The following is a 12,443-nucleotide window of genomic DNA, read 5'->3' on the forward strand; positions in this document are numbered from 1 at the left end:
TTGAGGTATGAGGGGCTGGGAATTATGATCAGGCTGAAATTGAATGGCTGCAGGGCTGAAATTTGCAATGGTTGAAGGATGGTGCTGATGGGATGTGCAATGGCCTAGAACTGCCCTGCAGTTAAGGCGAGGAAGGCTAGGCGAAGGTGAGGGATGGCTGATCGTAGAGGTTGACGCTGAAAACGTAGGTTGGGATCAGAAAACGCCAGGGTTGGCTGGTACAGGAAACGCCAAGGATGGCTTGCGGGGACGATGGCTGGACTGCTACCAAAGGAGTTCACTGATTTTGCAGAACTGTTGAAAAATGTGAACTCTGGGTTTCTTTTGTACTTTTTTTGAAAGAGGTAGGACAGCCAATTAATAAAATGTCACTTATTAATAATAAGTGACTTTTAAAAATGACTTAAAATGCCCGTAAAGAATGCTGTACACGTCAGAATCGGACTCTGACACTTCCTGTGGTGACACACTAAGGCCCACGTAAAATGGACAATGGCTATGTTGTTGTGCAATTGGAGGGTATGCAACTACACTAAGTGTTTGGACATGCACGTCCTTCAATAGGATCACAAGGTTGCCATAACACTTCCTAGGCTAGAAATGACCTTTGGTTGGAGTGAGCTTGTCCACATGCACATGACATCTACAAGCTTACCATCCAGTTCAACGTGTTGTATCTTGAGCTACCCATTAAAGGATGGTGTGCTATGATGGTCTCAATAACAAGAATTTTCAACTATGAAATGATATTGATGAGAGGGAACTCAAATATGGATGTGCATGAACTTTGCCAAAATTTGTCTCTTATATTTTTAGCTAAAAAATCTCATGGGTACATTCTGTCACATGCAGTGGATGATAAATGTGATAAAAGAATCAAGCATCACACCAATGGTTCTTCCCTCAAAGATATTACTTCTTCTTGGCTCCTTCAAATTTTGTCTCGATAATGTTCCTTACACTAGAATGGTAACCTAACACGACATAAAAGTGTCCTTTCAGGGTTTTGGGAAAAAATTCCAAAACCATAGTAGATCCACTCATTTTGAAAAATCCTTTCATGAGCTTATAGTTCAATAACTACTACATATGGAAAAAATGAGAAACTTGTAATTTTTCTCATCCCTTGGTCACTACAAGTCTCCAAAGTTGATGGACCACTGTATTTTTCCCAAAACAGCAATTGCTTACGGTTGATTGCATATAAATAAGAGTGGGGATTTTTGTAGGACATGAGATAAAATGCCCCGTTAACTTCAATGGGTTGGTGACCAAAACATATGGTTGCTTTTACCTCACTAATTTTTTTTTGGGCAAAAAAAATAGGTACAAAAAAGTTGCACTTTTGCCATTCTGTGGACCTATCATCAAAGTTTCTATAGTCGTGCTCAATACAGATACTATATACATGTTTTCTTAGTTCCCTTTGGACCTTTGGATTCAAACGGAGCCATGGAGCATGTGAAAAGGATAATGGATCTCTTACAATTGGAACCTTGGGGGCAATGATAAAGTGCTAAATATAGCAAACATGAAAAACCTGGGTTTAGCATTATGACCTCTAGCAACCCATAGAAACTACTCAATATCTAGCCAAGTTTGTAGTCTATTATTAGATATGGTTACTACCTACAAAATACACACAATTGGCCTAAGAAACTAGCAATATTGAGAAAGTTATACTTGCTACTCTAAAATGTATCGTATTCTTTTGCAATGAAAAATTCAACCATCATCATATACTATGCTATATAGCATATTAGGTCCCCCAAAACTCAAGGAATATTAGCTTTATGTTATACATTACACTTACACAATCAAAATTGAATGTGGCTATCAAGAAAGCCACAAAAAAATCATAAAAGTGCTAATTTTGGCCAAAAAAACAAGATTATGCAATTCTTGTAAGTTGGTCATAACTTTCAATTTTAATACTTAGCTCTCCCTAGAAGCATCAAAACATGTTGAGAACTATGAAGGCCTAATCTTTAGCCATCTGAACCTAATAAACAAGAAGTTTAGAGTGGTATAGTTGCAAAAAATTGAAAAAAAAAAGCAAAAACAGGACCCATTTTTTCACACAGTTTAGGTTCAAAAATGTTGTGCAAAAGTAAGGTTAATGGTGAGATCAACACTCCAAAAAAAATGTCAAGTTTTTTTCAGCTCATAAGGCAACTTTGTGGATATATAGCACCTAGAAATTCATTTTCATACTCTTCAAATAATTCAAGAAAAATGGTCACTTAACAGGACACAAAAGTGTCCAAGGACATAAAAGTATCCTGTTACCATTCTATTGTTTAAGGGGGATGGTTTGCTCCAAAGGGTTGCAATTGTAGATGGCGATAGCTTCATGAATGTCCAGAATCCAGATGGCTGCCAAAGTTGGAAAGCCCACTTTTTGGTCTCTTAGTCTTCTTGCTTGACGTGAGTTTTAACACTAGAATGGTAACCTAACTAGACATAAAAGTGTCCTTTCAGGGTTTTGGAAAAAAATTCCAAAACCATAGTAGATCCACTCATTTTGAAAAATCCTTTCATGAGCTTATAGTTCAATAACTACTACATATGGAAAAAATTGAGAAACTTGTAATTTTTCTCATCCCTTGGTCACTACAAGTCTCCAAAGTTGATGGACCAGTGCATTTTGCCCAAAACAGCAATTGCTTACGGTTGACTGCATATAAATAAGAGTGGGGATTTTTGTAGGACATGAGATAAAATGCCCCATTAACTTCAATGGGTTGGTGACCAAAACATATGGTTGCTCTACCTCACTAATTTTTTTTTGGGCAAAAAAAATAGGTACAAAAAAGTTGCATTTTTGCCATTCTGTGGACCTATCATCAAAGTTTCTATAGTCACGCTCAATACAGATACTATATACATGTTTTCTTAGTTCCCTTTGGGCCTTTGGATTCATAAGGAGCCATGGCGCATGTCAAAAGGATAATGGATCTCTTACAATTGGAACCTTGGGGGCAATGATAAAGTGCTAAATACAGCAAACATGAAAAAACTGGGTTTATCATTATGACCTCTAGAAACCCATAGAAACTACTCAATATCTAGCCAAGTTTGTAGTCTATGATTAGATATGGTTACTACCTACAAAATACACACAATTGGCCTAAGAAACTAGCAATATTGAGAACGTTATACTTGCTACTCTAAAATGTATCGTATTCTTCTGCAATGAGAAAATTCAACCATCATCACATACTATGCTATATAGCATATTATGTCCCCCAAAACTCAAGGAATATTAGCTTTATGTTATACATTACACTTACACAATCAAAATTGAATTTGGATATCAAGAAAGCCACGAAGAAAATCATAAAAGTGCTAATTTTGGCCAAAAAAACAGGATTATGCAATTCTTGTAAGTTGGTCATAACTTTCAATTTTAATACTTAGCTCTCCCTAGAAGCATCAAAACATGTTGAGAACTATGAAGGCCTAACTTCTAGCCATCTAAACCTCATAAACATGAAGTTTAGAGTGGTATAGTTGCCAAAAATTGAAAAAAAAAAAAAGCAAAAGCAGGACCCATTTTTTCACACAGTTTAGGTTCAAAAATGTTGTGCAAGAGTAAGGTTAATGGTGAGATCAATACTCCAAAAAAAATGTCAAGTTTTTTTCAGCTCATAAGGCAACTTTGTGGATATATAGCACCTAGAAATTCATTTTCATACTCTTCAAATAATTCAAGAAAAATGGTCACTTAACAAGACACAAAAGTGTCCAAGGACATAAAAGTGTCCTGTTACCATTCTATTGTTTAAGGGGGATGGTTTGCTCCAAAGGGTTGCAATTGTAGATGGCGATAGCTTCAGGAATGTCCAGACTCTAGATGGCTGCCAAAGTTGGAGAGCCCACTTTTTGGTCTCTTAGTCTTCTTGCTTGACGTGAGTTTTAATGTGACTTAAACGTCTTCTCTTAGCCTACATGTCTTCAAGTTGGAGGTAGGACAAGAGCTTGACAAATTTGACAAACTGTAAAAATTATTAAATCTGAAAATTCACTCAGGTGGCTTCATAAATTGACTTTTGATTTCTTATGGTTGCCAAGTGTCTCAAGTAGCGGATCTCACTAGTTGGGTACACACACACACACACACACACACACACACACACACACACACACACACACACAAGGTAAGTCATGAAAATGCTCACATAATATGCTACATAGTTTTGTCCAATATGGAATCGAGAACACATAAAAATGTCCAAAATACATTGACGGTTTCCTACTTGCACGTGGTACGATCCAATATACAAAGAGGGTTATGTTTGGGTTCTAAGTGATCTAATGCAACTCTTTGGTGTTGTACGTTCCGATATCAGGTTGATAAAAATACTTGTACTAGATCCCCTACGTAATCCTATCTAAGGTTTGCTTAGAAGTGGTCATAGGTTGATAAAAATACTTGTACTAGATCCCCTACGTAATCCTATCTAAGGTTTGCTTAGAAGTGGTCATAGTATGTCCATGTGCCACATTGACGCACATGTGCACATGGTATATTCATGAAGCGATAAGTAAACAAGTTCTAGATAGTGAATGCCCGTGTTCTTGTTGGCTACTTTCCCGTAAGAGAGACAACATCTTGCAAATCCTTTCTTTTTCGGCATTTAATTCCCAGCGAGGAGAAAGTGACGTCATTGCTAACTTTATTGGCAAAATTAGCAAGGAAGGTCATACCCCAAGTTTGGTTTTGGCTGTTAGTGTTCTCTTTGTGTGAATCCATGCGAGTTCGGTTGATTTGAGCAAGGTATTTCTCAAGTTTAGCAGTGCAAGCATTCAACACCTCAATTTTTTCAGTGATACCTTGGGCTATGCACCCTATTGGAAGAGTTATTAGGAGTCATAATGGGGATGTTATTTGTAGCTAATCTTTTTGGTATGTCATGCTATATTTGGTTTTAATTGGGAATCTCAATATTACGAGGTTGGGGAACAGGCTTTTGTGCAAGCAATTGGGTTGCAAAGCAGAGAGGGCTCAACATATTTCACATAAAAATATTTTCTTATATGCCAGATTGCAAGATGGCACTTTACTCCAAGTCAATTTTCATCAATGTGTGTGTTTTTTTGGACTACATAAGGAGTCCTTAGCATTTTTGGGTGCAAATCTGGACCATTTGGAAAAGCTTGTCGATCAATGCCACATGACATTTGTGTACCAATGTCTTTAAAGAGAGGCATTGAGTTTTGTGTCCAACATTATTTTTTATGCCTTTGAAATATATTGTAATGTAAATAGTCCATCGTTACACTTATTTTTCATAAAAACAAAATATTGTATTCGACACTACATGTTTAAAAATAATAGTGTCACTTTCTATTTTTCTCAAAGAAGCTTTTTATTAGAAAATTCTTGCCAATAGCTTAAGGCCTTATGTATGCCATAGTGAATTTTCACCTTGTTTTTAATGGAACTCTTCAAACATAGGCCACACAAAAAATAAGCAATTTAATGGGATTTATAGTTCGAAATCTCCAACATGATGCTAAAAATTAAAATAAAATGAAACTACTAGGTCTTAGGTCTCCCCAATGTCGAAAAAATAAAAAACCTTTCAAAATATATTAAGTGCGTAAGCGAAGGGTGAGTTTAGGAAATGAAAAAACAAATGAAAGTGAAAAGCCAAAAGACATATGAAGGTGAAAAGTCAAAAGACCTTTTGTGTCCATATAAAGAGGTGGTCGACATTTGTATTTCTCTTCTCCTTTATTTCTCCTTTAGCATTTTCTTCTTTTTAAAAGGTCCCCCCCCCGCCCCCCCCCCCCCCTCTCTCTCTCTCTCTCTCTCTCTCTATATATATATATATATATATATGTTGTATATGTCCTTCTCACGTCCAACTAGTTATGCAATTTCATTTTGAGACAGAAAAATCAAACAAAAGATTGGTAAATGCCATCACTTTATACTCGTTTCTGTGCTTGGGTATACAAGACACTAGCCATGCGTGTACAAACCACAATCGAGGTGTGTAGACAATACAATGTAGAAAACTGTAATCTTTTGATAACTCAAAATATGGATAGGATGCCACCTTATTCTGTATGAAGAAAAACTTTACACTTCAAATGTTAGGTTCTTGAAAACTATCTATACTATAAAGTTGATTAAAAAAAACTCGATTTCTATCTTGAAACTCTTAAAGTGTTTTGTTGTTGTTGAGGTGAGTAAATGACCAGGTTTTCTTGTGCAACCTTGCATCTTTTTCTAATTACATTGTTAATTTCAGGATCCCAAACACTTGCTGTGATTATAGTAAAGACCATCTTGAGTGCAGCATTTGCTCAATTTGCTGATCAAGGGTTTTCCATCCCTTTATTGATTTACATATTGAGTGGAGTTATGATAGCTTGGCCTTTTTGTGGTTTTCTCTTGCATATCCAAGGGAATTACTCCCAAAGAAAGCAAAAATGGTTGAAAGTTGCACATTCTTTTGGACTTGCTCTTATGACCATAGTTATAGGTCCAATCTATATAATTGCCAAACTCAAGACAAAGTTAAGCCTTCTAATTTGGGGTATTCTTATGCACATCCTTGTCGATGTGGTGGGAATCATTGTTGTCCTTCTTCGGCCTGGCGAGATGAAAAAGAGAGAAGGACCTTGCTACCCTATGAAAATTTCGAATCTAGAAGTGCAACAAAATCAATACCTCACTTGTCAAGTGTTTTTGTGGTCATTATTTCCATCACTCTTTGTTATATTCCTCACTACCATTCTCTTCTTGATATGTCATAGTACAAGGGGGAATATGGCTAGGGTTGGCTCCAAGAGCACCATGAACATTGCATGCAACAGTGAAAAAACGCCTTCTTCATCGGACCGATGTATTTTAATTGATGACATCCACTCATCAGGACGTTTGGAAGCCAAGAAATCACATATGGCTAGGGTTCCCACTAAGAGCACCATGAACATTGTATGCAACAACGAAGAAACATCTTCTTCGTCGGACCGATGTATTTTGATTGATGACATCCACTCATCAGGACGTTTGGAAGCCAAGAAATCACATATGGCTAGGGTTGGCACTAAGAGCACCATGAACATTGTATGCAACAACGAAGAAAAATCTTCTTCGTCGGATCGATGTATTTTGATTGATGACATCCAATCATTAGGACGTTTGGAAGCCGAGAAATCACATATGCAAAGTACAACTAGTATCTTCGAGTTGCTCCTTTTGTTTGTAGTGGTGCTTTTGTTCATCCGAAAAGTAATGCTATCACACTTTGCTAGATACTAGACTTCAAAGTTCTTCCTAGAAACCTAGAAACATGTGGGTTCTACTGTCACCCTTTTGGATTTCAAAGCTTAAATATTATTCTTTAGAAAATGTTTTTTTAATTAATGTTCTACCAACATCAAACTGACTTGAGCAGCAATTCCTTTTATGCAAGACTTGTTTTTGTTAAAATTTCAGTTGAACTGTTATTTCCCTTTTATTAAGATTGTTTTCATGCTCTCATATTATCGTCAAAAGCATTTAGTATATCTTGATACAATCAATAATATCACCATATTAGTAATGGTTGAAGTACTAAGTTGAAAACTTTTTTATTCTTTTTATGACTTGTTTTCAAAGAAGGAATTTAAATCTTAGTATTTAAACTTAAATCAAGTTCTCTTTCTCTCTCCTCTCTCTCTCTCTCTCTCTCTCTCTCACTCACTCACTCACTGTCACACACACACACACACACACACACACACACACACACACACACAAATGGGATATATTCCAATAAACATATAACATTTGCAAGCCATTAACTTCCATACTATTCAAATTTTCTAGAAATCTCCATCATCCTATAAGCGTTGTTTACATGAACATGTATACATATGTTTGGGTGCATGCATATCTACACATCTTTGCTTTGAAACAATAACATGTATGTAGGTTTCAAACTAGAATAACCTTTCTATGAGTGAAGTGTGGTACATTGGTTATCCCACTTCTCTCTTGAATAACAGGTCATGAGTTCAAGACTCGTCGGGTAGATTCTTGAAGTCTCTTGGGATTGTTCCTACGACGTTAAGAGTTCTCTTCTTCTCTCTTCTCATGGTCTCCAAGTCATAATCCATATCCCAAAGTGTAATTTTGAGGATTGAACCTGGTAAAGGTTCTCTTCTTCTCTCTTCTCATGGTCTCCAAGTCATAAACCATATCCCAAAGTGTAATCTTGAGGATTTGAACCCGGTAAGAGTTCTCTTCTTCTCTCTTCTCATGGTCTCCAAGTCATAAACCATATCCCAAAGTGTAATTTTGAGGATTTGAACCTAGTAGACCACAAAATTTCTTTATAAGTTTTTATTGAAATTAGTTTTTTTCTTTGTCTCCGCAAAAACCTCATGGTAAAAAAAAGAAAAACGCTCTCGTTGCTTTTGGCGAGCCCATTGCCATCACCCCCCTCTTTCGCACCACCCTTGCCCACCTCTTGCTCGTGCTTGAGCTGCCTCTCCCATGCGTAGCTCCAGTACCATACACGCTGCCATTGCCCCTCCCACTTCCGCTTCCTCTCTTGTCGGCTTGCTTGCAAAAAATTACCCCCCCCCCCCTTCTATCCTTTCAATCTCACCATTGAGGGTGGCGACATTAGTTTTGGCTTCGCAACGCAAGGATCCAAGGGTTTTGAAGCAGCAAATATCGAATCAACACCACAGCTCCCCCCATCTCCCACAGTAGGAGTAGACACAGATGGAAGCTCATGATCTCCCACAGAGGGACTATGGTGAAGCCCCTTGACCAACCCCGTAGAGCCCACCATTTGACTTGCTCTCTCACCATCGAAGCAAGCGAGCATAGCAGCAGAGGTGGAGCGCTTCCAGAGATCCTTAGTCAACTGCGAGATTATCGGCACTTGGCCAAGCATCAGGGTGAGGTGCGAGAACTATTATAGGCCCGCCATCTGTCAGAGGTGGGAAAGATCATTGTTGTGCAGATCCATCACTTTCTCACAAGCTCAAATACAAGATTCTGAAGAGGTGGGACTGCTCTACACATAGATTGAGCAACCATAGAAGGGATTGAATAGAAGGGAAAAATTGTAAGTTTTTACACTAAAAAGAAGCCCTCTCTCTCTTATCTACAAGCGTATGAGCTATTTTGTCAACTTTTGGCCTATTTTGCCACTTCGGACCAAAACTAGGTCACTTCGGACGAAAACTAGGTCATTTCTAGCTCATTTTTTGACCCAAAAAATATCATTTTTGATATGGAAAATCGCAAGTCAGATAAATCCTTGAATTTGTGGGATCATTTTCATAAGCATAAAAAGCATGAATATGAATCGTTTTTCATCTCCTTTTCATTTTGGGTCACTTTCTATACGATTTTATGACGACACTTGTTAGCTGCTATTTTTGGCAATTTTTTCCCGCATCAATCTTTGTACGGGAGATGAGTATGCCACTAGGAAATGCTTAGAATATGCACATCACAAAACCAAATTAAGTATCTTATCAAGTTGAGAAACCCGCAACGGTACCACAACTCCTCAGATAAGTATGTAGATGCATGATAAGGGACTGCAGTAGCCACTTAAGCATATATCACATATGCACATGATTGCTTTTATTTCCATGCATCAAAAAGTATCAAAAGTGAGGTGAATGTTGCAATTTCACATTATGAACGTGCCACAACACGTCAGCGTACCCTTGGTTTTACCACGATTGAGAGTGTGATGATATCTAAAGAGGGCGCCATAGATTGTTGGCACTACTAACCCTTGCTTAGGTCTAATATTATATGTATGTGTGTGTGTGTGTGTGTGTGTGTGTGTGTGTGTGTGTGTGTGTGTATATATATATATATATATATATATATATATATATATATATATATATATATATATATATATATATATATATATATATATATATATATATATATATATATATATATATGAGTGTCTATATATGCTAAAGCTTGTATGTAAACATATAGGTAGGTATTTAGATCAAGCATATACGTCCCTAAATCCCCTAAATGTATCTTTTGTAGATGTCATACGATAGACTATTTGGTGAGGAGCATCCATCACATTCTTCCTTTGGTTGGTTCATGTCCCAGGTGGGAGCTCGTCCAAGGTATTTATCACCTCCATTGGACCCTAGTCTTCAGACGGTATGTCATCACAATGTTGTAGGGTCTATTTGTAATTAGTTTTTTGTCAGCAAGGATATAGATTTCTTTTGTTATTTGCAAGCATGGCCCTCATACAACTATGGAGCCGGTGACCCATCTACACAGGCCCCCCCACAATCGATACATGATCCAAAGTTACAACGCATATTGTCTCTACACGAGGAGTACATGCGTTCAACGCAGAGATTGTTTGGTCTCTACAGTGCACAGTAGCTTGTAGCTTTTGGTCTTTTGCAAGGGTCCATGCCGTGGGGGAGTCAGGGAGGGACTGCGTGGGTCCAGAGGGTCCCATCGATGACACCTCCTTCTACCTTCGCTTCTTATTGGTCCACTCCCCCTTCCATTTGAGGACCCTACATCATTACATGGATCCGTCCCCCTTGCATCTCAAGGCCCTACACCATTACATTCGACTCATGTTTTTCTCGAGCATCATCGACAATCTGCAAGTGGTCGGCAAGGATCTTCTAGCAGTGCACAATGGCGTTTATATCAGGGTAGCACTAGTAGGGGTCTTGTTGGGAGGTTTGTTTCGATGGGGGAGGAGCAGACTCACCTATTTTGGAGCGTGCCGATCCAATTGCAGAGGACGAGGATACGGATGCGCCTATGCCAGACACGCATGGACGATTCTACAGGGTAAAATATAATGGGGAGATTTACTTTGGGACTGCACAAGGCATGACATTTTGGTGCTACCTACAGATTCTTATACACTCAACGTATAAGAATCAAGTGTCCGATCATGCGCGCTACATTGAGCAAGAATTGCATACTCTATTTTCAAACGTCTGTGACTAGTGTTTCTCGACACGTTGGCCAGAGGGGTATATTAAAACCTTCTTGAAAAATAAACAATCAAGTGTATGGCTTGTAGCAACCAGTCAAATAGATGCTCTAGACAAAAGCTATCGTGTTGGCAATATGACAGATGTAGAGTGGGAGTGGGCAATGTAGGAGAAGACTGATCAAGCTCCAAGAGGCTCATCCCAGAGACAATAATGCAAAGCTTGGGCCAAGCAAACTCCCATGCACTATGGTTTGAGAGGCAAAGCTACTTGAAAAGACAAATATGTAAGTTTTTTAAAGTAATGCAAGTTTGAATTAAAGGGCATTTTGAGTATGAATCTTTGTCTTTACCTCAAGCTTAGGAAAATATCACTCTAAGCTGTCCCACTAGAGAGATGGTGAAGTATTGAGAGAGACACAAAAAACTCGATACTTGGTGGTGGTTGTTAGAAAAGAACCACATCTCTTGCAAGCAATACAATTCTGGAGTCGGAACTTTGCAAGCGGTAAAGAGGACCCAAAAGATACTGTCTTTAGTTGTTTTTTGGTATTAACCGATTTATCTAATCTTTTTTGTGATTGGTGTAGAGTTTAGGTGATAGAGCATATGAACATGTGGACACGACAAGGAGGAGGAGAATTAGCAAGCGATCATTTTTTTTTTGTGATCCTTTGTAAACATAAAGTGCCCGCATGCCGAAAAAAACTTATGTAAATTTGTAATCTTTGTATATGAATGGGTAATTTCAAAATTTGTTGTGGTTTAATTTGTAAAGGTGAGCTAGGTGGCATTTGTAAATGTTAAATTTAATTTTAGTTATTTATATTTATCAAAATACAATTGATCTCTGATTTGTTTTGTGCAGGACAAATTAAAGGTGCTTATGTGGACCACCCAAAATTGGGTGGCCCAAATGAGTACCTTTATTTTTTTCAAGGCGCTCGGCGGTGATATCAACGGATATATATGCAGTAAAATTATAGTAATATTAACGCATATATTTTTGCTACTATTGATTATAAACCATTACCATGACTATCCCCAGTCCTATTAGTGCTTCCGAATTTTTTTCTCTTTTAATTTTCCTTTGTTAATCCGGACAATATAGTAGGTTCTGGAGTTTTCCTCTTATAGTGCAAGTTGTTTTAGCAGATCACAATGACACCTTCCAAGCTGTATGCATCACCAAGGACAATTGTGTCAATTTTATCGCAAATGTGCTTATAGTATGTACTTGTATGTGATTTGGAATGACTAGTCTTGAAAGGGACTTAATTGTGACAATTTTTGTCACAAAATGTTATTGGAGTATGTATCGGAGTCTGACTTGACATGAGCAAAGGGACTTAATTGTGGCAAAGAGGGTTGGCTTTTCAAGGAGTGCGACATGCACTTTGAAGAAAAATGAAATGCAATCATGTAAACAAACAAATAAAGAACAAGCAAAATGGAACCAATCACCATTAGGGC

At 37.8% G+C, this 12,443-nt stretch overlaps 1 protein-coding gene across 4 annotated transcripts in view; it reads left to right on the top strand.

Moving 5' to 3' along the window:
- The window catches only part of LOC147458167 (uncharacterized), a 20,899-nt gene extending 8,670 nt beyond the window's left edge, over nucleotides 1-12,229 (top strand). Inside the window, exon 3 of one of the 4 annotated variants that reach the window (XM_086512897.1) lies at nucleotides 11,839-12,229. In XM_086512897.1, the coding sequence (XP_086369023.1) occupies nucleotides 11,839-11,924 (86 nt within the window). In that variant the 3' untranslated portion in view covers nucleotides 11,925-12,229. Of the gene's footprint in view, nucleotides 1-852; nucleotides 1,232-6,263; nucleotides 7,400-11,838 lie in introns of those variants that run through there. The other 3 variants (XM_086512894.1, XM_086512898.1, XM_086512896.1) reach the window with 3 other exon arrangements.
- Nucleotides 12,230-12,443: the final 214 nt, after the last annotated feature.

Source organism: Adiantum capillus-veneris, chromosome 5 (assembly GCF_014529385.1).
Source record: "Adiantum capillus-veneris isolate H3 chromosome 5, ASM1452938v2, whole genome shotgun sequence".
NCBI classification, from domain to species: domain Eukaryota; kingdom Viridiplantae; phylum Streptophyta; class Polypodiopsida; order Polypodiales; family Pteridaceae; genus Adiantum; species Adiantum capillus-veneris.